Genomic DNA, 26,731 nt, shown 5'->3' on the forward strand with positions numbered 1-26,731 from the left:
AATGAAGGGGAGCCGCGGCGCCCCCGCCCCGAGCGCCGGGGCTGCTGCGCCGGCCGTTCCGCGGTGGGGCGGCAGGGGGCGCCCAGACCCTCGCGCGCCGGGGTGGCCCGCGGCTCCTCCCCGCACCGGCCGGCGGAGGGCAGGCGAGGCGGGGCGGGGCGCGGCGGGGGCGAGCGCTGGGTCGCGGGAGAGGGACAGGGAGAGCCGCCGCCGCCGCTCCGGGCGCCCTGGGGCTGCAACGCTGCGCGCCAGGTAGGCAGGGGCGGCGGGGCTGAGCGGAGCCCGCCTCGCCTCGCCTCGCCTCGCCTCGCCTCGCCTCACCGCGCTCCCTTCGCGGCCCCAGGAGGACCGCCGGCTTGGCCGCGGAGGACGGGAGCCGGGGCCGCGTGGGCAGCGGGAGGGCGGTGCGGGCGGGTCTGGGGAGCGAGCGCGGGCGAGGGCCGCCTCGGCGGGTCCCGGCTCCGGCTCTCCGAGGCCGGGGGGAGCCGGCCGGGCGAGCTCTCGAGCCGGGCTGCGCCGCCGGGGCTGCCGAGAGCCGCGGGTCGGTCTGGGCGGCGGACGCGGCGCTCTCCCGGCGGGGGACGGGGCCGCGGAGCCCGGCCGCTTCTGCGCCCCGGAGAATGCCCCGGCGAGGCGGCGAAGGGGCGCAGCTCTGCCCGTAATTGCTGCTCGGGCCCCTGGTTGCGCTCGTTACGGCGCCCCGCGGAAGGGCCCCTCCTCACCGGCGCTCCTGGGCGGAGGCGGTCGCCCCGACACCCCCGGCAGCCCCCGCCCCGTGAAGAGCGGGTCCAGCACCACCCGGCGATGCAGCTCAGCTAGTGGAAGTCTGCGTCCCTTGCTGGGCTGGGTCTGAGGCTGGGGGCGTCCTGCTCTCCAGGAGGCTGTGTTGGGAGGGGAGGGGAGGGGAGGGGAGGGGGGCTCTTGCAGGGGTAGAAGGGAAACAACCCCCAGCAGGTGGCTGCCTGCTCCTTGGCGCCTTCCCTGATGCCAAGCCGGGCTGATCCCAAAGCCCGACCGAGGAGCCCGGTGTCCTGACGCCGTGACTCGGCGCCTGCAGGAGCCCCGAGGAGCCTTCGTGGCCCAAGGAGCGCCGAGCTTTGCGCCACAGATGCGGCCTCCTCCGGGGGCAAAACGGCTGACCCAGGGGCGCTCCGAACGGGAGACCAGCCAGCCAGAGTTTGCCAGCGTGCGTCTGTTGGGTTTACAGGTGTTTCCTACGAGCCGGGATTGCTTCTGTTTCGTTTTGTGGGCCTCCGCGAGGGCCTGCTGGCGTCTGAAGCTCTTGTGGGCTGAGGGTACTCGCGTGAACGTGGCCCAGAGGCTGCAGCCGCTGCAACCGGCTTGCAGCTCTCGAAACTCTCGGGGACCAGCGCTAGGAGAAAGCAAGCGGAGGAGGAGGAGGAGGAAGAAGTGGCTTCTGCTGGGGGAAGGGCGGCTCTCAAGGGTCTCCCTCGGGCCGCGGGGCCGCCTCCTCCTGCTGGGGGGGCCTTTAACCACGATGATTGTGGAGCCCCCCTTGAAGCAGGCTGTCGTCCCAGAGAGAGGAAGGGCCCCAGTGGCGTCGCTCGGCGTCCCCCGCTTCCTCCAGTTGCAATTTGGGAGCAGGAAGGGGCGGTTGAGGCAATGCCATTTGTCCAAGGACAGATCCCCAAGAGAGGATGGGTGGGCGGCTCCTTCAGGCCTGTGGCTTCCTCAGCCCTGTCTCCTTCGCCCCAGGAGGCCTGTGGCTCCGCTGACCCACGGAGCTGACCCACCCATTGCTCCTTACGCCTCCCCGACTTCCCTCCGAAGAATCCGGGGAGCCAGAGAGGTGCAGGAAATCCCTGCTGGGAATCCCGGCCCTGCCAGCCCTTCCTGGGGCCCTCTGGGAGAGGGACGATCTGCCCTGGAGTCCCCTGGAGCAGCCTCACAGAGGGCAGCGAAGTCCTCTGTCCACCCCACCCCCAGAGGAGAGGCTGCCAAACAGCTGCTGGGACTTCGTTCCCACCTTGGGCCTAACCGGCCAGGCTCAGGCCACGCCGGAAGCCGTGAATTGTGGTCGGCTGTGGTAACATCCTGTGCCCGAACTGAGGATCCCCTGGAAGGCTTAGCGTGCTGCAGGGTCTCACAGTGTGATTTTACAGGGTTTTGCGGTCTGCCCTGGAGGGGTAGAGGGCATCCTTGTCTTGGCACTTCTGGTGCAAGAACGTCGGCCTTTGAAGGGAGGCCTCCCCCCGGGCTTTCCCAGCCTTGGCTGCCCTCGAGGAGGCTCCCCCACCCTGTTTCAAATGGTGATGGGAGACCAAAATCTCCTGGCTGGGGCTTATTCCCCCCCTCACCCCACAGCTGCCCGTGGTCCGTCAGTCCCCGGGTCCCCGTTGCAGCGGTAATTAGCCTGTTTCTCTTGCCCCAAATTAGCGGCAGAGCTGACCTTCAGCCGCTGAGCATGCTTAAAGGGGAAGGGGCTGGCGCCGCAATCCTTCCAGCCAGCAAAGAAGGCTCTTCCTTGCTGGCCCCTGTTGAGGCTCTTGCTTTCTGCGTTAGAGCCACGAGCATCCTGGGCAGGGGACATCAAGGAAACGGTCTGATGCCCCCGCAGCCTGGCAGTCTCCAGACGAGCTTCCACTGGAGGTCCGGCCTGTGCTCCTGCCTGGGCCTCGCGTCCAGCTTGACTCGTGAATTCACAGTGGAGGTTACGGACGGTCGCCCTGAGCTGGCTCTGGCTCTGGCTCTGGCTCTGGCTCTGGCTCTGGCTCTGGCTCTGGCTCTGGCTCTGGCTCTGGCTCTGTTTCCCTTCTTGGCTGGGACTCCCCTGTGGAAGGACAGGCCTGGAAAGGAAGGAGAAGGCTCCCCCCAACTCCCCCCTCCTGGGGAGCTCTTGGGGATGGCGGCTGCAAAAGGGGAAAGGCAGCTTTTGGGCAAAGGGGCAGGAAGCGTTCTCGGGGCGGGAGCTGATCCGTCTTGTTCAGGCTATTTGTCTCAACAGGCACCTCTTCTTAAGCTGAGATGATCTCATAAGTGGTTTATTAATTTCATTATGTCTTGACTTGCAATAATCCCTTGAATACTGGCAAGGCTGCTCAAAAATTTGTTGCAGCCTTGCGGCCTCTTGAAACCTAATTAATTTCATTTGGCACGGATTTTGTGGGCTGAAGCCACCTTCTTCCGACGTCTGTGAAATGGGTTGATATTGAAGGGGCCATAAGGTTCTCGCTAACTTTGTCTTCTAGGTGGTTAGGTCTCAGGAAGGATAATTTTGGTGCCTGTGTAGCAGAGTTTCTGGGAAAAATCACAACCCAAAGGGATTTCCCTTTGAAGTCTTCTTTATGGGAGTTTCACCCTCTTCTTGCCCAACTGGCCGCCCACTTCGAAGGGCACCTTCCAAACACCCATCATCTAATCCAATATGCTGTTCCGTTGATGTTCTTGCCTGGGGCTGATCTGAATTCTTTTGTGGGGTGGGGCTACTCTATTCGCCTTAATTTTACTTTTGTTACTCATTGGACGCCTTTAGGTCGTTTTCTCAACTAATTCAGAACCAATTTGTCCCTCGCTTTCAGTGGCCCTTTTGCTGCCTGTAACTTCATTTTGGTTCAACCAAATAGTGAGATAATCTCAGGTATTCCGCCAGTGTTTCAAGATAGTTGGGCAGCCGCATTTTAAGGAGATTAGAACAAACCCCCTTTTTAAGGCAGTTCAAAAGTTCTTGTCCTGATTTTTTTTTGGGTTGAGATCCAACAGATCAGACCATCCGATCTTCCCATGGATAAGTTGGGCGCCCTCCTTAAGTAGGCAGGTGAAGAAAGGGTTGTATGCTCTGCGCAGTCACAGTTTATTTAACAGATGAATAAGCCAGACTTGGCTAGGTTCACACAACGCGCTAAGCGCTAAACAAACACACCACCTTGTGGCACAGGGCGTGGCACGAGGACCCGCTCCCATGCCTGTCTTCAGCCTTCCCTCGACAGCTGGCTCCCACTTCCTTTGCAATGAGGACAAACAGGATTAATCGGGCTCCGGGCTGCCGAATGCATTCCCTCCCCCCTTCTGACGCCAGCGGGTGTCTTTCAACGTGGAGAGGCTGCTGCGCTTCGGAGCCCCCTGCTCCTCCCGCAGAGGGGGCCTCGTCCCACCGTGGAGGCCCCAGGCGCTCCCTCGTCTCATCCCCATCCGGGCTTCCAGATGCCGCAGCCGAAGGTCCGGCATTTCCGTGCCCCCAGCGCTCTCCAGGCCGGGGGAGAGGGGCGTCTGTCCTTCAGGCTACCCTGAGAAGCCCAGCCGGCTCAGGAGGGCTGCTCTGCCTCCAGCCGACGTCCTTCTAGGCTGCCTCGGGCGCCCTTCGAGAGAGGGAGCCAGCGGGGGGCCGGAATGAAAGAAGCAGGCGTAAGACAGAGGGCAGTTGCCACCTGGACTTTTGGGACCCTGCTCCCCCAACACGGCTAGACGCCCCTGTGGCTACACCTGGCTGCCGAGAAGCACGGTCCCCCGAGCAGCCAGGTGTGGGCCCTGCCCTGCCCTGCCCTGCCCTGCCCTCCCTCTCTTCCACCTCAGACAGGGCGCCTTCAAACAGGCCGCCTTCAAACAGGCCTCTCGGATTATCCCCATTTTACAGGGGTGAAAACTGAGGCTCAGGAAGGAAGTTTCTCTCTCATTAGAAAACTCCAAGGGGTGCCCCAGGAAAATGTACCGCCCATTCTATTTTGTGGGTCTGGCCTTTTTCAGCCTCTGGGGAGCAGCTTCTGAAGTTCCTGTCCGTCCAGCTCCCTTCCTGGAAAGAGTTTCCTTCCTAGCATCATGGCAGCTTCTCGGCTGGGAAAGCCGTAAGGAGCTTGGCTGCAGCTTATTCTGGCAACGAGGAGCTCCGGGGTTAGATGCCAGATTAGGGAGTCTTGGGAAAGGAAGTGGGTTGTACCGAGGGTGGGCGAGGGGTCCTGCCCCTGACCTCGGCTTTAGCGTTCCGCCCCGGACCCACCAGCAGCCGTTGGACACCAGGCCAAGCCACGGGGCACCCTCTGCTGGGTTAGCCCACGTGCCAACAAGTGCCTGTGAAGCGTAAGGCAGGCCACGGTTGCCCTGTCGTGCTGATCCGCACTTTTAACCCTTGTCTCCCAACGAAGACATCGTGGCTGGATTCCCCACTCAGCCAGAACTATCCAGCAGAGTTCTCCAGGCCCGGGGGGTGGGCTCAGACACAGCGTGCAAAGCCAGCCTGTGGCTTATTCAACCACCGTGGCACAAAAGATTCCCTCAGACCCCAGCCGGCCACCGGCTGGGAGCAGGGCGGCTGAAGTTCTGCATCCGCCTTACGAAGCTCCTGGGGGGCCCTCCTGTCCTAGCCCTGCGAAGGGGCTGCATGATGCGCAAAAGCGTTGTAGGGGAGAGCCCTGTTTTTCTCGCACCCTCGTCCCTCTCTAGAAGACAGGGTCAGCCATCCTGAGGCTCCGCGCGCTTGGCTGCCCCAAATCAGCAGGGAGGAGGGTGAATCTGACTCCCCAAGGAAAAGCGGCACAGGTTCAAAGTGTTGCTTTCAGGGTGAGGCTGGCACAGATGCGACAGGCGCAATCCTCTCCTGGCCCTCTCAGGAGCTGAGCAGAAGTGAGTCACCCCCAGGCAGCCCGGCTCCTGGGGGCCTGGGACAGGGCGATCCCGGCCGGCCTCCGAGCCAGGGAGGTTCCGAGTCGCAGACAAGATAGGAAAGGTTCCTCACCACCTGGATCCTTTTCCTCAACACTTTGATGTAGCAAAGAATAACTGAAGATAGTCAGTTCGGTTCTAAGGAAGCATCGTCGTCATGTTGAATGGTTAGGGTTAGGGTGGAAGAAAGGAAGGAAGGAAAAAACAAAGTCTTCTTTGGTTTCCTTTCCCAGCTTGCTCAATGAAGAGTCCAGGAATGGCCGTGTTTAAACAACAAAAGGTCGAGGACCTGTATGAAATCGGGGAGGAGCTGGGCAGGTAAGCTTGAACTTCCTCTTCTACCAGATCCAGATCCAGCCTTTAGCCTCGGTCTGGTTGCTGTGCTGACCTCCGAGCTATTGGTGTTCCGCCACTATAGAAATGCCCCCGTGGTGGGCTTTTCAGTTGCCTGGTAGATCAACACCTTGGCTCCTAAATTAAAGGGAGAATAAATTCTTGTCTTTGTTAAATGCTGGCTGGTGTATTTAGAAAGCTTTTAGAGTGCAAAAAGTTGGGGTGAAGAAGTGATGTCAGTCTTGCTGAAGTCTTGCCTGATATTTCAACGGGTTTAGGGGGTGGGGGGTTGAAATAATTATGAAATACAAATGCACGAGCCTGAACATATGCTAGCCTGAACGTGGCGGCTCTGCGAGCCTGAACACTTGGGCTTGCTACGACAAAGAGCGGCAAAGAGTTTTCTCCTTGGGTGAACCTGACTCCCAGGAGCACTCTTACCTTTGGGGTCCGAAGGCACCTCTCTGGCGCCTGAGCCCCGATGGCATCACGGGAGATCCCCAGCCTCAGATAAGAGGCTTGCGGGCACCTTGTCCTGGCGCAGCCGCCTCAGGGCCTCTGCCGTGCCCCTTGCCCCTTGAGGTCTCCGTGAGCGGCAGGGCAAGCACTGGCTTGCCTACCTCTCGGGTCCGCCAAGAGAGCTTTGCACAGGCCTTTTCCCACCAGATTTTCAGCAATTCCAGTTGGTGACAACTGTGTCTGGCAAGCGAAGGATCGTCAAGTTCCCTCCCGGAGACGTGTCTCTTGCATAAAAGAAACAGGTTTTCACCAAGCAGCTGATGGGGTTAGAAAGTGGGCCAACTGTCCTGCCCGTCTTGCTCCTTCGCACCCAGAAAGGGAGGCGTCGTCGGCTCGGAGGCTTCAGAACCGGCTCTGCCAGAGGACCTGCCTGGCATGGGACTGCCAAGCCCAACCTGCCAGCCCACGGGGCATCCCGAGGACGGGCTTCCGCCTGCCCACCTCCCTCCGCCCGTTTTCGGAGATCCTTCCTCCGGGGCAGTGGCTGGCCAGTGCTTCTGGTCCAAAATTGGCCTGGGCACCTGGGCGGTCGGGGCCTCTTCTCGCTCCTGCCGGCTTCATGTTTGTCTTGCCAAGCGATGGAAAGAGGAAGCCGCTCACTGCGTGAATCAAAAGCTTGTTCCAGTCGCGTAACTTCCTGAGCCCAAATGTTTTTGGAATGGTCGATTCTGGCACGGTGCTCCTGTTTTGGAAACACCGGCTCGTCCCCTGCGGGACTTCTGGAGATCCGGAGCAAACGCAGGGAGGGGGCTGGGGCTGTCCTGGGTGGCACCGCTTAGAACTGTGGTCCCTCCAGGGATGCTCAGATGCAACCCTAGTGCTGTGAGCCGGTGGCGAGCTGAGATTTGGCAGCCTTCACAGGAGCACACGCTCCTCCTGGGCCCGAAGCGGCTGCTGATGCTCGCGCTGTGTGGTCGGAGATCCGCAGCGCTCGTAACTTGTTAGCTAAAACGGTCCTAGAGCCCCGGCCGGCGGGACGCCGTTGCTCTATTCAGCCATTCAGAGCAACTTCGTGCTTCATTTTGGACCGGTTCCAGGTTGTTGTTTGCAGGCAGAAGGTGAGTGTGTCAGCGTTGTGGAAGCCTTTGCTACAAACGTTTGGCAAAGTGATCCTAACTCAGAAGAAGAGATACTTTTTGGGGGGACAGGATCGGACTTGTCATAGTGGGACCAGCTCAGACATTTTGACGCCATCTGTGGTAGACTGTTAATGAGATGCCACCACCTCATCGCCCCGACTAGCAGCCCCCTAAGCTGGGCTTCATGTCTTTGGCTAACCTTTGTGCCCTGCTTTTGGGACTGAGGAGGTGGCACAGACGGGAGTGCCTGGGCGTGCTCACGGCGTAAAACCTGCTTGGCTTCGGCAATGTGCCCTGGACTTGATCATAGTCCCACCACGTCTGGGGCCGTGAGGCTGGGGAGGGCCACTCGCCCCAGAAGGTGGAGGGACTGTGCCCACCTGCCTGTCCAGCTCACCTTCTTGAAATTAATGGCCGGACTTTATATTTCCAAAAATGAGGGATCAGCAGTGACTTACCCACCTGCCACAGTTCTTCCCCTGAGATGCGTTTCTAACCCTCTTGCCTCATGAAGAATGGTTGGAGGTTGGAAAGTGCACAGGCTCTTCTGCCCTTGGCATCATGGATCATGGTGAATAATCAATGAGTTGGGAGGGTGTGATTGCTTTGGGAGGATCATGGAGGGGCAGATCCTCTCACCGCTCAGCCCCATTGCCCCACCAAGAAAAGGTGGTGGCCTCTTGATCAAGTCACCTGCAGGGGAAGCCCATAAATCTGTCAGCTGCCTTCCTCAGGACGCCAGGAAGGCCCTCGGAGCCCCAGTCAAGGATGTGGCCAGCAAGGGGGGTGAAGGTCAACCCGCCAAAGTAAAAGCAGAAATAAGGGAGGAGGAGATAAGGCAGGAGGCCACCTTGGGCGTTAGCCAGCTCCCGAGTACAGAGCCGGGCAGCGGGAAGGAAGTCCCTGGCAGTGCCCAATGGCTCCGTGCCTATTGGGGTAAAGAGAACTGATAACCAGGGAGTAGTCACAGCTCCCCAAGCGGGCCTCCTCTGCTTGGCACCTCCCAGATGCGATTGGACTGCAGTTCTCATTGCCCCCCATTGCCAGATTAAGAACCAACCCGAAGATCCTGGTTTCTGAGGCTCTCATGGTGAAAACCGTGGCGGCTGGAGAGGCAAGGGGCTGGTTCTGAAGAAGCACCACCTGGCACCCGGTTTGGCGTTTTCCTCTGGCACTGTAGCGATGGCCCTCGGGCTCAAGCACCCACCCACCCACCCCTCACGCAGCCACTTCTCCTTTTGCTGCAGCCAAAGGAGGCCAGTCCAGACTACGGCTTCCTCGCATCAGGATCCCAGACAAGAGTGGCTTTGGCAAAAGTGGAGGTGAATGAGGAATTTGGCGCACAGGTGAAACAGGAGCACCTGGGATGAGTTTTGTGTCACACCAAACAACAGCTGGGCCGTAGGTCAAGCGGACTGATTTCCACAGGAATGCTGAAGGTGGATGGAAGTGATCTGGGTGGGGGGGTGGGGGCTGTGGTTTCCCCATCTCATCCCAGCTGAGATTCCAAGCCCCCGCCTGCCGCTGACTCCGGGGTGCAGCCCCCACAAACCTGAAGGGTGGCAAGGCCACCAAAGGGAGCTAGTTAGCAACTGGCGAGGTCTGGGACTGGACAGTCACGGGAAGAAAGCTTGTCTGAGGGCCAAAGGCGTCTGTGCTCCCCCTTCCTTCGCAGCACGTGTGGATCTGGGGCAAAGAGCAGATTGACAGAAACAGTTGGAACGTGTTTTGGCGCCCGGCGCCTGGTAGGGAGATGGCCAGAGAGGGAGCAGACTCAGAAGGGCATCATGGTGAGTCAGTGTTGCTCACCCCAGCTGGACATCTGCATTTATGCCCTTGTTCCTCTGGAGATCTGAGTGGGACTGTCGCCTGCGCGTTTTGCCCATGAAAAGCTCACCAGCCTCGCCAGGAGCTGCTGTGCTGCGCCGGGTGGGGTCTCCATTGTTCCCAGAGCTGTCCTTTTCTCTTTGGAAGCCAGTCTGTCTTGGCCACAAAGAGGGCCATTGTGGCAAGCCTCTGTGCCAATGAATGAACTAAAAAAAAGAGCCCCCTGCCCCCGCGCTCTTCTCTCTCAATCTGTATCAGGAAGGGAAGAGGCCGCGGCTGGCCGCAGGAGGAAAGCGTGAGGGTTCCCGGGGGCTCTGGGCTGCCTTCCTTGCCTTGCGAGACTCCAATTTGTGAGAAACCCAGGGAGTCGCAGGGGGCACAGCCCAACCCTCTCGACCCAGCAGGGTCGGTTCCCAGTGAAGACGGAGCCTGCCTGTCGCTGCGCGTGGAGGGTTGGGAGCAGGAGGCAGCTGCAGAGCTGCGAAATGGCCCTGGTCCAGGAATGGCCGGAGGGGCCGAGAAAGGCGGGGCATTGCGAGGGGCGTCTGCTGGGCCGGTTGCCCTCAGCCAGGAATGAGCACCCTCCCCATGAGCGAGGAAGCGGGCCTGAGTTCAAGAGACGCCAAGAGCATCAAGTCCCGACTTGCACTGGAAGTTTGCTCCCGTGAGCATAAGCGCATGCTCCCGGTGGAGGCTCTTTGGCACACGGCTTTTGCTCTTTACGGGCATCTGCCTGCAATCCCAAGAAGAGGCTGTTGAACCTTGCTGGGCATTTCTCCCTCTTACTTCTAACATGCAAAGGATCCTGGCCAGTGGGCATTGGGGTGAAGGCCTTCGACTGGAAGTGGCTGGGGCCTCAAGTTCAAGGCAAGTCCACGGGTGACTTGGGACCTCTTGCCCTCTGATTCTTAGCCCATCCCACCTCACAGGGTTGTTCTTAAGGAGATAAGATGAAGGAAAGGCAGGAGGTTCACCTAGCCGGTTGTAGCTGAATCCCCCCCCCAACATTCTGAGCTTGCTTGTGGGTCACTGGCAACCAGAAGGGCCGCTTGGCAGGGAAACGCCTCTGCGAGGGAGCTGCTTCAAGGAGAGCGATGGGGCAGGGGTACTTCAGGGGCACCCCCTTCCTTTGCCCTTGCAAGGGTGCGGAGCCACATGGAGCCCAGCAAAATGCCCCACTGGCAGCTGGATTAGCCGTGCCCTCCCCAGCAGTTCAGGAGCTTCCTCGAAAGGGCTTTGCCAGGGTGCTGAAGGGTGGCGGTTTGGCTACATGGTCTTGGGCCTCTGCGTGGCTTGTGGGGCTGCCGAAAGGGAAATGGCCAGAAGGTCCATCCGCCACCGGGTTTGGACTCCAGATCCCATAGTCCCAAACCGGGGCAGGTGGCTTCCTTGATTCCAGTCCCTCCAAAGGCTGTGGCCCCTTTCTTTGAAGTTGTTCTCTGGCCTCGGATTCTGCCCGTCCTTTGTCACGTTGCTGGTCGACTCAGCCGCCTTCCGCAATCCCGCTGCGGCTTTCCCAGCGTGACCAGCCTTCCGCTTCCCCCGGTGCCAGATCGTTGCCCACGAGTCCCCTCTCTTGGATCCTGCGAGGGGCGTCCCACCCGGCCGCCCGCCCGGCTGCCTCCCATTCCAGGCATAGCTGCTCCGACTCACTTTCTATCTTTAGCCGAGTGGCACATCTCTGGCACGGGGAGATCGATGCTGGCTTGCTTAAGCATAGCCCTCAAGGAGAGGCAGCCAAGACCAGTGTGAAGCTGGGGGGGGGGGCAGGAGAAGAGGGTCCGTGATCGGCTGTCCACCTGCCATGCTGCCCCCTTGCCCAGAGCTTAGAAAGGCCTGGTGGGAAATAGGCTGCCCGGCCTCTGAGAAGGTCGAGCTTAACTGTTGGCTAACCCAGTCTGACTGCAGGTGACTCAAGAAACGGTGGTCGAGGAAACCGTGGCTGTGAGCCACGAAGTCTGGGGACTACTTAGCCCAGGGACTCCGACCCTGTAAGCCGGGATTGAACTGACGGCCCCGGGCTGAGTGGCGGTGGGGGGGGACGATGCAGCAGCCTCACTTTAGTGAGTGACCAACTGATTCGGGCGTGGACTTTGGTGGCCCCGTTATGTTGGACGGAGGAGCAGCACAAACAGGTTTACCATAACAGACTCCCCAGGACAAACCTGCTGTTGGAGGCCTGTGTGACATTTTGAAAGAAAAGCAATACGGCTCTTTTACCGGGTTCACACGGCTGCCCGTGGTGGTTTCCAAGCCTCCGGGCTCCATCTCGCGCACAGTCCCCTCCTTCAAAGCCTGCCCCTTTATGGCTTGCTGTGAGGCATTAGACCACTGTCGTCTCCTGAACTGGCCGCCTCTAACCTGGCGGCCTCCGACTGGGTTGGATAATAGGTCCCATCGTCCCCAACTGGCATAGGTGGGCAAAGAAGGCTGTTTTGCAGCACGTGAATGCTGCCCTGGTTGAGCGCACCCACTCAGTGTAAACGGGCAGGCAGCTGGTCAGCCGCCCTCCTCTCTGGCCTGTCGCTCCTGGGCTCTTGGGTGGCTCTGGACTGGCGCAGCGGAATCCGGCTGCAGCGCCGCTAGAGGAGCCCCCGCCCCGGCTTCTCTCCTGCCATACCTTCCCTCTCTGCTTTTAGGCTAAGAATTGCCTTTGCACACCCGGGCGGGCTTTTTCCCTCCCCAGTCCGAACAGCTGCCTCTGCTCAGCCTCAGGGCTCTTAAGGCGCATCCAAAAATACCCGCTGCCCGTCATCCCCAGCATGTGATGTGACACTGATGTTTAGATGGCCTGGCACACAACCTGCGAGTGTTCTCTCCTGCCAGCGCCCCCCCCCCCATTATCCAAATATCCCTTTTCCAACAGATGGGATTGCAACCCTGGGCCTTAAATATCGAGAAATCTGAAGTTCCCTAAGTTTCAGACAACATTTGGAGTGAGAAAAAGCCCCCCTCCCCAACCGCTTATTCCCAGGACCACAAAGTCCGGCGCCATCTGATGTCTCGGCTGCGTCACCCCACTATCCACTCAGTGGGCACCAGATGCTCCTGGCACCTCGGGGTGTTCCAAGAAGGACCTCGGAGGGAGGCCTTTGGGTCCAGGCAGCCCTCCATGGGAGAAGGGCCTCGGGGCCCGGCCTTGGAGGAATCAGCGGTCTCCTTGCTGGTTTTGCCAGCTTCCCAGCCCCGCCACAGAGAGGCCCTGAGGGCCCTGACCCCCTGCTTGTGTTCATCAGCCTTCTCGGCAGGCGCAGAGCTGCAGTGAGCCGGAGGGCTCTGGCACTTCGGGGCGCGGGAGGTCTGGGGAAAGCCTTGCCGCTGGATTGGCGAGCGTCCAGAGGTCGTGTGAGGGGCACCAGACTGGGCTTAGTTCATGGGTGTGTGTGAGGGAGAGCTAATTGCAGTCCGTGTGGCACAGTGGGGGCTTCTGCGCGCTCATCCCGTAACTGTAGGGGCCCCATAAAAGAGGGAGGGTCCCCGCTGCGAGCTTCTTGGAACGGGCTTGAGTGTTCTGCGGGGGAGAAGCCAGGGTGGGCCTGGCTGCTGCTGCCACTGAGTGCCCGAGGCTGAGACGGTGTTTCTGCACTAGGCGGAAAGAAGTGAAAAACGGAAGGGCCTCTGCCAGCCCCCGGGCATGGAGAAGTAGCAGCGCATCGTCTTCTTTGGGAGCAGGTTTTCTGCTTGCGGCTCTGAGGGCGAGACAAGTTTCTGAGAGGAACTGTGGGCAGCTCCCGCCGGCTCCTCCATTAGGTAGAGCAGAGCCAAAGGCAGCAGGGCCCGGGGGGGGGGGGGCTGAACTGGGTGGGTGCCCCCAGGTTCGCAGGCTGGCTGTGTTCGAGGGCAAGGGGGCTTCTCCGGGACTGAAGCCAGGCGGCTGCTGACCGAGCAGGAGGGTGAAGCCCCACTTGTCTTTTCTTCCAGGGGACAAAATGAAGTTGGCTGCCCCCCAACAAGCAGGGGCCCAAAATTACCCCTCTCCTTCCTTTTGAACCTGCGCCGGCTGCTTCCTCACGCCCTTCGGCTGGCGAGTCTCGGGCCCTTTGCAAATGCCTTCCTGCGAAGGGACCCCGGAGTGGCTGAGTCTGCTGCTCCTGTGGCTCGGGGCAAGCGGGAGTGGCCCGGCTGCCTCGCTGGCTTGCAGCTAGGAAGGCGGAATTCCCCCCCAAGAAAGAAATCCCGGTGGGAGTTAGCGCCCGGGGGCCCATCTCGCGCGGCAGAGGGAGGCCTCGTGCTTTCTCCCAGCCGCTCCTCCTCTGGGGCCCATCCTCGGAAAGGATTTGAGGGAGGATTTGCACAGCTGCGGCTTCCCTCTTCCGCCACCAGGTCCGTGTTCGAGTGGCGCTCCGTTTGAGCTTCAGAGGACCACCTTCCGGCTTCCTGCAAGGAGGCCCCTGGAGGCACATTTCCTCACACCTGGAAGGGAAGCGCGCCTTGAGGAGGCCTTGCCCTGCCCCGCTTCAGGCCGCAGCGTTTACTCATCTGGTCTCCGAGTTTCCTGCTTCTGACCTCTGGAGGAAACCCTGAAACGAATGACCGATGAGTAACCTTGCAACTCAGTGGTCCAGGCCAGCTGGCCGGTCCGGCAGAATGGCCACCCTCTAGCCTTGTACGGTGTTGCAGAGGCCCTTGGCCTGCAGACGCCCAAGAAATGCCCCGTGGACTCATAGTTCGTGCCTGACGGGGGTTCGTTCTTCCAGTCGTCGGTTCAGATTTGTTTGGGTTTGTTTTCCATGCTTCTGCCCTGCCCCCCCGACACGTTTTCAGGGTCCTTTTCAATTGGAGCGTGAACAGGGAAAGGCAGAATCGTGCCAGCAGAAGAACCAAACCAAAAGATAGCACAGCCGATTAAAACCATTCAGGGAAAAAGCAACATTCAAAAGCCTGGGAGAATAAAAAGGAAAGAAAATACTTTCTGGAACGGGAGGGACCCTCTCTGGGGAGGGCTCTGGTGAACGCCAAAGCCGGGCAGCGTGTACTCTGGAATGACAAACGCTCCTTCCTCCGTGCTGGAGCGATCCACCTGGCCCAGCCATCGTCCAGGTGTTTCCTGTGCCTCTGCCGGAAGGGGACGGGGGACATCCGGCGACCTGAGTGCCGGTTCCTCGCTCGGATTCACTCCCGTCCCGCCCCGCTTGGTTTGCAGCGGGCAGTTTGCCATTGTGAAGAGATGCCGGGAGAAGGCCACGGGGCTGGACTACGCGGCCAAGTTCATCAAGAAGCGCCAGAGCCGGGCCAGCCGTCGCGGGGTCCGGCGCGAGGAGATCGAGCGGGAGGTGAACATCCTGCAGCGGATCCTGCACACCAACATCGTCCAGCTGCACGAGGTGTACGAGAACAAAACCGACGTGGTCCTGATCCTGGAGCTGTGAGTAGGAGGGTCAGGCGGCGGCCATCAGGTTTATCTCGGGGAAAGGGCGAGCGCGTTAAAAGTAACGCTTCTGGTCTTTGTCGTCCCTTTCAGGGTTTCCCAGCCTCGGCCACTTTAAGAGGTCTGGACCTCAACTCCCAGAATTCCCCAGCCGGCCAGCTGGCTGGCTGGGGAATTCTGGGAGTTGAAGTCCAGACCTCTTAAAGTGGCCGAGGTTGGGAAACACTGATACGTTTCATCAACGTATGGCTGGGAAATCTCTAGATAATGAGTCGATTCTGGGTCTCTGCTGCCTCGGTTGCCTAAAATAAATGTTAATAGGGCTGCGGGCCCGTTGAGGTTTTCGCTCTGCTTGTAGAATTCTTCCCCATTCACATGCACAGGGCACTAAGCCACAGCCCGCTTAAACCCGACTCGCTGAAGTCAGGGCATGTCAAACCAGATGGCTGCGTGCAGCCCAAACCACGACGTGACTTAATCTAGGTCCCCGTGCATAATAATAGCACATGTGCACCGTTCCTTGCTTATTTCTAAAGCCCCTTTTACACGAGGTGAACAATATTTGCACGCGAACAAAGCTGCTGAGGACCGAAACAGACTTTCCCAAATGGCGAGTTCTCAGGAGCCAAAGCTATGAGCGCCAGCTAGAAACAGATGCAACGTTACCCATCCAGCCGTGCAAAGCTCCAAGTGACTTGGCCCTTCCGGCCCCGAAATGCCCAGGGAAGATCTCTGGAAGGCTGGGTTGACGCCGAGCACCACCCTGCAGTAAGCTTCGCGAGCTTAAGCTCAGCCTAAATCCCTCCCTCCCAGTTTCCGTGTCACCGTTACTGCTGGGTTCTGACAGAATGCAAAGTAAAGTTGTGCGTGGTGTCGCAACTGTAGTTCGGTCGCAGAGCCCGGTCCTGCTTCAGGCAGCAACGTTTTTGCGCGCTTATATTTTCCTCGGTGGTTCTGTGACTAAGAGAGAGACTCGGAATTGTTGTAGAATTAGTTCATTTCTCAGGCGGCACGGCGGGTCGGAAAACAGCCCAAGCCTCAAACCAGACCATAAAACAAACGTCTGACTTTGAGGAAGGAAGTGGTGTCCTTCGAGGGACTCGGTTCTCACGGGCAGGGGGCCAGGCCGGGGGCGGGGGTCAGGAGGAACCTCGTGGCCGAGGAGAGGATGAAGTCCGGCGCCTCCAGACGGGCCGGTGGGGAGGCTGGGCTCAGCTGAGGAAGGGAAGGGGATTCTGAGGCTCGCGGCTCGAGCCTTCTCTGTGGAACAGCACAGATCAAGTCAGTGAAAGGATGAGCCTCTTCGTGGGCAGCAGCAGTTTGCCGAAAGGGAAGCCATCTCCAAACGCTTCTGGGCGCTTTCATGAGGACGGCTCATCGCAGGGCATCTTCTAACCCAGGGAAGAGAAGACGAACCTTGCGGTTCTCCTTCCCACAGTCAAGGTTTTTATCAGAGCGGTTCTTCTCGTGTTTATAGTGTTATTTCATTCGGGTTGAAGTTCACCCGGAGAGCTTGGGTTGTCAGATAGGCAATGGACGTGGTTGGCAAATCAACGGAGACCTCCTCCATTTCCTCCTCTTATTTCACAGAGTATCTGGAGGAGAACTTTTTGATTTCCTGGCCCAGAAGGAGTCGCTGAGTGAGGAAGAAGCCACGCGGTTCATTAAGCAGATCCTGGACGGGGTCAACTACCTGCACACCAGGAAGATCGCCCATTTTGATTTAAAGGTGAGGAGCAGCTGCAGCTAAAGCCACTTTGAGGGTGGGCAGAGGGGCCTCATCCTGGCCCCATCTCTGGGCTTCAGGTGACGATGCCTGTTGGCCAACGGGATGGATGCTGAAGAAAAAGGCCCTTCCAACCAAATCAGCTTGCCTCCAGGTAAATGTCATGGGCCACACAGAACACTCTGGCTTGACTAGTTTGTAGCTCATGACCTTCACCCCTGAGGCTTCATCATACTTTGAAGGGTACCTAAAGACCTTCCAAGCCAAGAAATCTATGGATTTTGCCTACAGAAGATTATTAGAATTCGGTCCTGCTCCTCTTCTGAACTGGGCCTGCAATCCAATTGACCCTCAAAGACCCTCAAAGACCAGTTGTGGGGCTGGCAAAGGCAGGATTTAACTTTCAGGTATGCTCCTGGCCTTCGTGGGTTTTGCCAGTAGCTCGGAGATGTTTCAGTGCACAGAAAGGGGAACGGCAACATAACTCAGAAAGAGGTCATATTTCCAGACGTTGGCGATAAAGAAAAGTGAGGGAGGATTTATTTTCTTTTTTCTTGAAAGGAACTTTGGTCTGCCCATTAGCTGGAGGTATGTGCGTATCTGGTAGCCAGGAAAGAGGACTTTGGGTATTTCCCCCAGCTACTAGAGGCCCCTCCTTCCCTCCAACAGAATTTGAGTTTGTATCAAATATCCTCCCAAGTTGCAGCCCCAACACCCAAGTCTCAGCCGGAAGAGCCCTCCTTCTGCTCTGGGGACGGGTCTCATTCCCAACCTGGCAGGTCTTTTGGCAAAGAACCAGAGGGGCTGGAAGAGGCCGGGCTCCGTGGCCAACTCACCCCAGCGCCGCTGGCACTTCCCAAGAGCTGCTCCTTTGGCAGCGCCCTGGAGATGCTTGCAGAGGTGACTGTGGTCCTCCTGCCTGCATAGCAGAAACCGTTGTGGGTCTCTGCCAGGTTTTGCATACACTTTGCTATTCCCTGGGCCAGGGGGCTGCAGAATCCCATGCCATGGCTTAACCCACCTTTGCTTGCCCTGGGCTGCCGTTGGGCCTAGGTCAGGGCTCGGGCCTGGCTCCCCTTCCCTGCAGGCGCTCCAGAGTGTCTGTCCCTTCCCGAGTTCAGCCTGAAGGCTGATGGTCCTCTCTTCTCTGGTCTTTCCCATCCCGAAGCCTGAAAATATTATGCTGCTTGACAAGAACCTTCCCATCCCGCACATCAAACTGATCGACTTTGGTCTGGCCCATGAAATAGAAGAGGGAGTGGAGTTCAAAAATATTTTTGGGACGCCAGAATTCGTAGGTAAGTCGGCGTCCTTTCGCCGTTACTCGTGTGGCTTCCTCAGCCGAGGCCGAGCGCCCCGTCCTCGCCAGCAGCCAGTCTTGGTCTTGAGAAGAGGGGCGATAGCGCATCCCCAAACTCATGCAGGGACCAGGGCGGCAGGCCTTCTCAGTCCGTGGCCCTGCCGATGTGTGCCATGAGCGTGATTTCCATCCCAGTGAGGATGATGGGTGCTGTCATCTAACAGGTCTGGAAGGCTTTGGGTTGGGGTGGGGCAGTCTTTCATACGTCAAGAGTGACGTGACCTGTCAAGCCGTGCTTTTCTTCCACCTGCTTATAAGGCAACCATTTCTGAGCCCTCTCGGCAGTCTTCCCGGGTGTCGGCCCCTCGAGGCAGATCCGACTAGGAAACCAAAGCCATGAGGGCTAATACGACCTTTATTATAAGGTTATAGGAACAGGATCTTGCAAGCCTGAATGTGCCTCCCCCTCCCTCCCTTTATCTTCATGAGAACTAGGGAGGGTCTCGTCTGAGACGCCTCATCGGATTACGGTTCTGCCCCGGACTGACTTCTGGTCTCTGACCGCTGCCTCGGCTGCGGCTCTTCCTCCTGCTCCTCACGGTTATTCCTGCACCACGGCTTCACTGTACCTTGGTGCCGGGGTTTAGCCGGGAGACCTGCACGAGCAGAACGGCTGCTGAATGTTTCCTTAGCAGTTGGCAGCCAGTTCTTGTTGTTTGTGTATGAATGTATGTATGTATGTATGTGAATGGGATGTGGCTTGCCCCTCTGGCTGGGCTCGTGGTGCTGCATTGCTCCTGACTAGCATCCTTTTTCCGCTTCCCAGCTGAGGAGGCTGTCACACAGGACTTTGTTTGTTTCTGAGAAAAGGGTACAAACCATCGCTTTGCTGGAAAGCCCCTTATGGGGAACCACCTCTCTCTAGCCTTGTGAGGCGTTGCCAGGGGAGTTCAGTTAGGGTCGCCCTGCATCTTTGTAAATCAACTCCACGTTTGCCTCCAGGGCCCTCCTCCCAAGAGAAAGGGCTACTCCCTGAAATGTTTCATGCTCTGGGGCCTGTGGGATGGTGGAGGGAGAGGGAAAGCAGAAGACCATGACATGAGAGGCGCCCTGGAGGTGCCCTCAGGCCTGGGGGCCCTCTGCGTCCTTGCCGGAGTTCTTTGTCTCCCTGACCTTGCCATCAACTCTCCCCTTCCAGCTCCAGAAATAGTGAATTACGAGCCGCTCGGGCTGGCGGCTGATTTGTGGTGAGTATTTTCTGCTTCCGTTTGCACTCAGTCTGTCCGCCTCCCCTAACCTGGTGCCCTTCAGCTGGGCTGGGGGGAAGTGTGGGGGCTGGCCCAGCACATCTGGAAGTCTGGCGTTCCTTTGCGCTTGCCTAACTTGTGTGTTCTGGATTAGCTTTTAAAAAAAACCCAATCAGCAAACACAACTAATTTGCTGTTTCCCCCCCCCCCCAGGAGCATTGGAGTCATCACTTATATATTGTAAGTACTGGAATATTAGTTCCCTTTGTTTATCCACCTATTTATGTTTATCTGTTCCTTGGGTATTTTCAATCCCACATTCCTCCACCTCGTTCAAGGTGCAATCAGTGCTGCCCCTTTCTCATTTTATCCTTGCAACAACCCTGTAAGATTCGTTAGACTGACAGATAGAAACTTGTACAAGGTAGCTTGTGGCAAAGGGGGAGGTGGGCCCAATTCCCCCAGCCCCTGCTGAGAAAGATGTTTCACATAAGCTCAAAAGGGATTTCTCGCACCCTTAACGCCCTGCGCACAGGAGGGAATGATGGGGAGTGCGATGGGAGAGACGCTACAGAAATTGGGCTGCAAAACAGAAGAAAGAGAGTGTGGCGGTAACGGAGTACCATGCAAATTGGATGGAGGTGCCTAAAATTAATTGTTGCAATTAAAAAAAATCTATCAGGCTAGGAAGGTGGCGGAAAGCAAGCAGATAGAGGAGTGCGCGGAGAAGTCCTTGCTGGCCCCACAGGCATCCTTGGGCAGGGGGAGAGAGAAGATGCTCCATGAAGGAGGTTGCCCAGCTTCTGCTCAGATCCCAGTTCGCCCAGCAAAAAGCCGGGAAGAGGAGTGAGCGTGCAAGGCCGTCGAGAAGTCCCGGGAACAGTTGCGCAGGCGGCTCACTAGGTGGCAGTGTGGAGCTGTCCATGGTGTTCGGGAGGCTGCAACGGAGTGGAAGGGAATTCTGGCTTCTGATGACCATTAAGGGAGGGTGGGTCTGGGGGTTCCTGGCATGGATCCTCCCCCCCAGCAGGCTCCAGTTGCTCCCTCTTCCTTGCTTCTGTTGTGCATGCCCAAATTCCTACAGAGGCAGGAAAAGGGGCCCAGACCTGCTTGGCCATCAAACTCTTCTGCTCTGGCCACCGCAAAGGAGGCAAATGCTGGTGGGACCCTCCTGGGTTCTGCAGGATGCTTGGGCAGACTGGGGCAGCTGTTCTTCCCTAACTATCGCCAGGGCCTTGGCTCACCTGCGGAAAGCTGGGAGGGTCAGACCTAACGACTGCTTAGCTGGGAGACGAGCTTAGTGGAGAAATCCCGGGGCTGGAGATAAGGCCAGGAAGTTGGAGAAGCCAGTCACAAACCAAAGTTGTTGCCAAAGAAAAAGATGGTCCATGGATTCCCCAGGAGTCATGCTTGAGTCAAGGCTGATTTGGCACCTTCAGCCTTGCCCAGTTGATCATCCTGTTCTGGTTCCCAGGCTCTACTAAGCCAAAGCCAACCAAGACCAGCCATTGGTGCCCTCAGCCACCAAATAACTGGGGCTTCTTTTCAGTGCTGTGGACCAGAAACCGTGGAACGTTTCCCAGCCACGGAGCAAACCCTGAAGAGGGGGACACTAGGGTCCTCCTTAAGGGAGGAGCAGTTCCTGTCCTTGGCTCTGGGGCCTCATTTGCTCATATCCGGAGTTCCTGACTCAGCGTTTCTGTTTGGAAGCTGGCAAGGAAGGGCTTTCTCTTTCAGAGGTAAACAGGAGGCGCTCCCTCCAGCGAAGGGCATCTCAGAGAATCTTTTCCAGGCTAAATAAAGGCTTCCCGCTGAGATCTGGGCTGGGGGCTAAAAAAAGAGGATGCAGAGGCTTCCTTCCTTCCTTGTGACTACCGGGCTACCAGAGAGCCCTCCTAGGCAACACACAACACACAACCTTCTCTCTGTTTTCAACAAGGTTTGCACAGGACACTTCCCTGTGGGGTCTCCCCATGGTGTTCAGAGTCTCCTATCTCCCATCTTCATTGGCCCTCCCAAATCCACCCCTGATGCTCTGGCTGCTCCATTTAGAAACGTTTCCTTCCTTCCTTCCTTCCTTCCTTCCTTCCTTCCTTCCTTCCTTCCTTCCTTCCTTCCTTCCTTCCTTCCTTCCTTCCTTCCTTCCTCTCCCCCCACCCCCAATTTCCTGTGCAGGCTCAGTGGTGCTTCCCCCTTCCTTGGAGAGACCAAGCAGGAGACCCTGGCTAATATTACTGCAGTCAACTATGAATTTGATGAAGAATTCTTCAGCCACACCAGTGACCTGGCAAAGGATTTTATCCGGAAACTTCTGGTGAAAGATACACGGTACGTCCCGAGGGACTTGCCAGAAGTTGGCCAGTGTTGAGGATCCTGCGTCTAGCCCAGAAGGTGCCTAGATGATCACTGGCTCTCTGAAGAAGCTGGAAAACCTTTGTTGGCTTCAAAGATGCCTAAGAGGGGCTTATAGGAGAGGGGAGCGCTTATTTCAGGTCGGTGTAATTTGGCTTAGCTGCCACAGGGCACAGGGCTGAAGGGCTGTGCCTAATGAAGCACTGGGAGAACTTCAAAGAATGAACAAATTTGCATTTATGGGATGCCCTTCCAGCCCTCCTAATCTAATAATGAGTTTCCTGAGAGCACCTTTGTAGGTCTCAGACATGCCTCTTGGGGGTAAGCGTAGAAGGTGCATTTATCGGAATTCATTGTGGATAAAGTCCAAGGAGTTCCAGCACCACCTTGCGCTTCCTGGGCTCCCTCTGTTTAAGGACAGCGAGGCCACAGATGACTCTCATTTAAGATCTTTCCATAGATGGAATGGAGTGAGTGTGTCATCCCTGCATAATGCAGCTGAAACATACTTGTGACCAGCCGTTCCTTCCCATGAGGAGTGTTCACTGAGGTGTTTCTTCCTTTTTAGGAAACGACTTACAATCCAGGAAGCGCTCAGGCATCCCTGGATCACGGTAAGTCACGAAGAAGCGGCCTTTTCACAGTATACGGGAGAAGGACATCCACTTTCTGGGGAAGTTGGACAGAACTTTGTATGGCACTCCCTGTTCTGGCAGTTGAAGGCCCCACTCCACCCGGTTTTATGCTCAAATACCTGATGTTCGTAGCTCAGCAGCATGCTCGTCAATGAGATGCTCTCTGGACAGCCCTTCTGTTTATTGTCGTTCTCCCAATACAAATTCTGGCCAAACTTTTTCTCGGTTTCTCCTCAGAGAAAAGGAATAAAGTAAAATAATCAGGAATAGTTTTCCAAAAAAGACCACAAACATTTCTTCTCTTGGACATATGAGGAAAGGATTCCATGCGTGAGATACAATTTTCTGTCCTGGGACCCACTGAGGTGTCCGTCTCCCACTCTGCTGTTGGCATGGGAAAATGCAGTCGGTTACTTCAGCGTGGCTTGGCTGGGTCTCGTTGAATGCAAAGCCCTTCCACCCTGCCTTTCTCGAAATCAGTGGTAGCTTAAAAAAAAGGAAGGAAGGAAGGAAGGAAGGAAGGAAGGAAGGAAGGAAGGAAGGAAGGAAGGAAGGAAGGAAGGAAGGAAGGAAGGAAGGAAGGAAGGAAGGAAAGGTCACCCTGATGCTTGTAAGTGCAACTTTCCGAGGAGGAGGAGGAGGAGGAGCAGCAGCTGTCTCCTGGATCATACCCCTTCCTTGGGTCTTGCATGGAAAAGCTAGAGGAATGCCTTGGTGTCAACTTTCACAGGTGAATTTTGAAAAAGCCAGACCAATGAGCAAAGATCAAATTCTTGTCAATGCTGACCGTCACGTACCTGTAAAGATCAGAATTCACTTCGGTATCATTGAAAAGTAGGGAAATTATATTTTATTTTTGGATATCCATGAAATGAGTTGGCACAAAGATCAAAATTCACCGTGTTGGGCATCCAATGTATGACAGGCAGGTGCGTTTTCTTTTTCGGGGCTCTCGGAACTGGAGTGCCAGAATTTAACTTTTCCTACACTTCAGCTCCGTAGATGCTCACGTGGGCTAACCAAAGGTCAGCTGAGTGTTGTGTGACGCAGCTGATGTCAGCGTGCAGTGGGGCTGTTTTCCTTGTGGGAGTGCTCTTGTTTCACAAACATTTTGCAAGAAAAGCCTCAAAGGCAGGAAGAGGAGAAAGGACTTGTGTTTGCTCCTGGCACCCTGCGCATGTGTGTGCTTGCATCCTGGTGTGGTGATGTTGATATGGTGATGTCTTTGGCACCTTTTGGTGAGATGCTCTTGGTAAATCGCAATCCTCCCGGCTTCTCTCCAGTCCAAAGAAGGCACAAAAGCCCAGGACAGCAAGCGGGCTGAGAACAGGCCACTGAAGACCAAGTGGCTGAGGGAGTACACCATCAAAAGCCACTCGAGCATGCCTCCAAACAACACCTACGTCACCTTTGAACGCTTTGCCCACCTGGTGGAGGAGGTCTCTGGGATGGAGAAGAGCTTCGGCGCCCTGGCCGTGTCCCACGATTCCTTGCAGGAGGACATTGACACCCTGGTTTCCATCTACAACGAGAAAGAAGCTTGGTACAAGGAAGAGCATGAAAACGTGAAGCATGAGCTTTCCCAGCTGAAGTACGAGTATCGCAAGATCGACTCCCTGAAGAAGCATCTGAAAGATGACGTCCAGGCAGTGGGGGCCAACCTTGCTGGGGTCACAGGGAAGTATACCGACCTGCAGTCGCACTACGAATTGCTGAGCAAGGAGCTGTCGGAAGAGCTCAGGTGGATGCAAGACTTAACGGGCAGCTTTTGGCCGGAGGGCCGGGCCGAGGGCCACGCGCCGGCAAACTTCGGCTGCGTCGTCCGCAAGGACATCAACGACTCTCTTATGGAGCTGCTAAACAGATCGTGCTGTGAAGAATTCCTGGCAGCCTTAAACCTGGGCATTACAAAACCGAGTCAGTGATGGTGCTGAAAATGCCATTCGGATCGAAGTGTTTATATTTATGCCGCCTGTTTCAGTCTGAATTGGCGAGGAATGGTCTTGACAGGCGCTTGCTCTCATTCAGGAGGCCTGCATGCTAAACTGACATCTTTGGTTTGTTTATCTTTGAGCAAAGGTTATTCGACAGACACTTGTTACCCTTGTATTTTTATGTGTCTCCGTGAAAATATGTCACAGCGGAGACGCCTTGGGGCTGTGGATGTTGCCTGTCACGGGTGGATCCCACTGAATTTCTAAGAAGGCGAGCTTTGCCTTTTTTTTAAAGCCTGCCCTATTTTTATCCTTTGAAAGATGGCCTTAGCTTACCTTCGCAGCAGAAGACCTCCTCAATACTTGATTGTGGACCAGCGTCCTTAAAAGCTTTTATTTATTGCTAGGCTGCAGCAATAAAGAGGCATTGATTTTCTTTTGCTTTATTTTTAATAATGATGGAGCCAGATGTGCAGCCTACTGCCCTGCAAAGCGTTCTGGCTGAAAGCAGGTCTTGTGAATGCGTCCGAGAATAAACGGAGGGTTCTGAACAAATCTGCACAGATCCATACCTCCTCAGACGCGCTGCGTAAGGCGGGGCCTTCAGCCTGGACATTCGTCTCACTCCAAATAAACAAACCATCTCAGCCCAGTTAAGACATCAAATCTCTCAGGAACGAGAGAACTAATTTTCTTATGCAGATGATTAAAAAATGAAAGAGGGAGGTGACATGGAAGATGCGTTTCTGGTTTGCTGATCTTGTTCAGATAGCGTCCACTTTGCCAGCTCGTTAACTGATCTGAGAGATCAAGACCCAATAAATATTTGTTTAATACAGTGTGGTTTCTAGGCATACCTTTTGTTCAAACACCCTGCAGGATGTTCTTGCGTGTTGTGGGGAATTCCACTTTGTCCTTGTTTCTTGGGGAGACTAGCAGTTACTTAGAAATTAGTTTCCTCCCAGGTCAGCCATAGCATGACCTGCAATGCTCAGGAACTACTTGATGAAGGAGGTGAACCGCAGTTTTGCACTGCATGGAAAGGAAGAGGGGACCTTTTGCGGAGAAAGGAGGAACTGAGGTTGGAATAAAATGGGGGGGGGAGTCCAGACACCAGCTGCTTAGTGAGCTGTCTTCCCCTCAGTCCCACATTCACCTTCTAGACTGCAGAAGTTACACCCTTCCCAGGAAAGCTACAGAAGGAAGCTCAGTTGCAGTAGAGGGCCTCCTGAGATCTTCCGATGTTCTCTGGATCTTCTCAGGCCTTGAACTGAAGCAAATTTCTCCCTGGGACTGAAGCTAGTTTTCAACCTAGTCTTGTATTACCTTTTAATGTGTGTAAACCATCCAAAGTCTTCTGGAGTTGGGCAGCAGATAAATATGGTAAATAAATGAACAAAAGCACAGCAAATAAATAAATATTTCAGAGAGCATCTTGGTCAGCTGCCTGTGGTTTTTCCTCATCTAAAAGGTATATCCCTGAAACTATAGGCTCATATTTCAGTGGCGAAACGTTTGCATCTGTAGGACTGTTAGGGCATGGTGACGGTAGTATTGTAATTTTATAGAGGGCATTTAGTGTGCCCAGCATGTCACAAAAACAAGGAGATGGGTCCTCCTCTAAGGAGCTTGCAGACTAAAATTTAACGCCTGTGTAGGAAAACCCAGGGAGAAAGCAGGTGAACAAGGAAGCCGAGATTAAGAAAAAAGCCAGGCCGTTTCCAGGCTGTTTACGCGTGAACCAGGGCCAAGCCGTGCTATTTCTGCTTGGTGGGCCAAGGAACGCTGTGCCTCATCTTGTCACCTCTTGTCTCCCAGCCCATGGACAACCGCCAGGCCATGGTAAGGCGGGAATCGGTCGTTAACTTGGAAAACTTCAAAAAGCAGTACGCCAGGAGGCGGTGGAAGGTAAGGACCTGAGACGCAGCAGCCAGAAACAGAAACGGAGATGCCAGGAACTCCCACTGGGTCTGTGCCACGATCATCGAGGGCGGACAGCCTCTCTTGTGAGCTGGTCAAGATTCTCCCCTGGGGAGAATGGTTGCCAAGGGAATTGCCCTCGTCCCAAAAGAGAGCAGAGGGGGAGGTTTCCCTGGAGCCCCGGAGCCAAGGAGCAGCAGAAGGCCTGTTTGGGTAGCCAGCTGGACTGGCCCCTACCCTTGGAGGCCCAGAAGCTGCTGCTGCCACCTCTGGATCCCATCTGGACTGTCCAGATCAGGCCTTGAGGCAGAGCGGGAGCTTCCCTGCCAAGGGGTGCCCTCTCCTCCTAGGCGGAGTGGTCTACTGCCAAGAGGGCGGTGCCTTGGAACTCAACCCCGAGGGAGAACACATCTGGTGGCTCCTTGTCTTGCGTGGCTTGGAGGGTCAAAGAGAATCTTCAGAGGGAGGCCGGAGGAATAGGGCAGCAGCGGGTTCAAAGAGAACCTGGGATAATTTACCTTGGAAGCCTTCCTGGTATTGCTTCCAAGCGTTGCCATGTCTAGGAGGCCGATATCAGAGTGACGCAGAGGCTCAGCACGAGGCTGTCCCTGTTTTTGGCTCCCAGCCTGTGACCTGCGTTCCTCTTTCTCCCCAGCTCACCTACAGCATAGTGGCTCTGTGCAACCACTTATCTCGCTCGCTGGTGAGAAAGGTTCGCTTAATGCAAGAGGAGAGTTTGGTAAGTATCTTGAGTGCAAAGAGGCGGCTTGGGCAGCCCGCACTGCTGCCTCCTTCAATATCTGGCCCCTGTGGGTTGCAAGGGCCCGGCCAGACTTTAGGACAGGCCTGGGGAGCCCGTTGCCTCCCGTCAGTCCTTG

At 56.5% G+C, this 26,731-nt stretch overlaps 1 protein-coding gene across 3 annotated transcripts; it reads left to right on the forward strand.

The window, feature by feature from the left end:
• Positions 1-113: 113 nt before the first annotated feature.
• Positions 114-25,745, forward strand: DAPK2 (death associated protein kinase 2). 3 transcript variants are annotated; one of them, XM_088148274.1, is made up of 10 exons: positions 114-252; positions 5,847-5,931; positions 14,515-14,736; positions 16,330-16,468; positions 17,634-17,763; positions 18,964-19,012; positions 19,226-19,252; positions 21,188-21,340; positions 21,933-21,978; positions 23,283-25,745. In XM_088148274.1, the coding sequence occupies exons 2-10, from the start codon at positions 5,855-5,857 to the stop codon at positions 23,922-23,924; spliced, it is 1,485 nt and encodes a 494-aa protein (XP_088004400.1). In that variant the 5' UTR covers positions 114-252; positions 5,847-5,854; the 3' UTR covers positions 23,925-25,745. The 3 variants fall into 3 exon arrangements, with proteins under 3 accessions (XP_088004400.1, XP_007424466.1, XP_088004399.1); XM_007424404.4 differs by lacking the exon at positions 114-252; XM_088148273.1 differs by lacking the exons at positions 114-252; positions 19,226-19,252.
• The last annotated feature ends 986 nt before the right edge of the window (positions 25,746-26,731 follow it).

Source organism: Python bivittatus, unplaced genomic scaffold (assembly GCF_059951505.1).
Source record: "Python bivittatus isolate LINGU-HERP-01145 unplaced genomic scaffold, Pbiv_v1 ctg000530_np1212, whole genome shotgun sequence".
In the NCBI taxonomy this organism is placed as follows: Eukaryota; Metazoa; Chordata; class Lepidosauria; order Squamata; family Pythonidae; genus Python; species Python bivittatus.

What these genes read in the sequence shown, in the direction of transcription:
- DAPK2 (XM_088148274.1), top strand. Translation starts at nt 5,855, where the DNA reads ATGAAGAGTCCAGGAATGGCCGTGTTTAAACAACAAAAGGTCGAGGAC. An exon ending in GTGGTCCTGATCCTGGAGCT is followed by an intron (nt 14,737 to 16,329) that starts GTGAGTAGGAGG and finishes CTTATTTCACAG; the next exon opens with AGTATCTGGAGGAGAACTTT. An exon ending in GGGCTGGCGGCTGATTTGTG is followed by an intron (nt 19,013 to 19,225) that starts GTGAGTATTTTC and finishes CCCCCCCCCCAG; the next exon opens with GAGCATTGGAGTCATCACTT.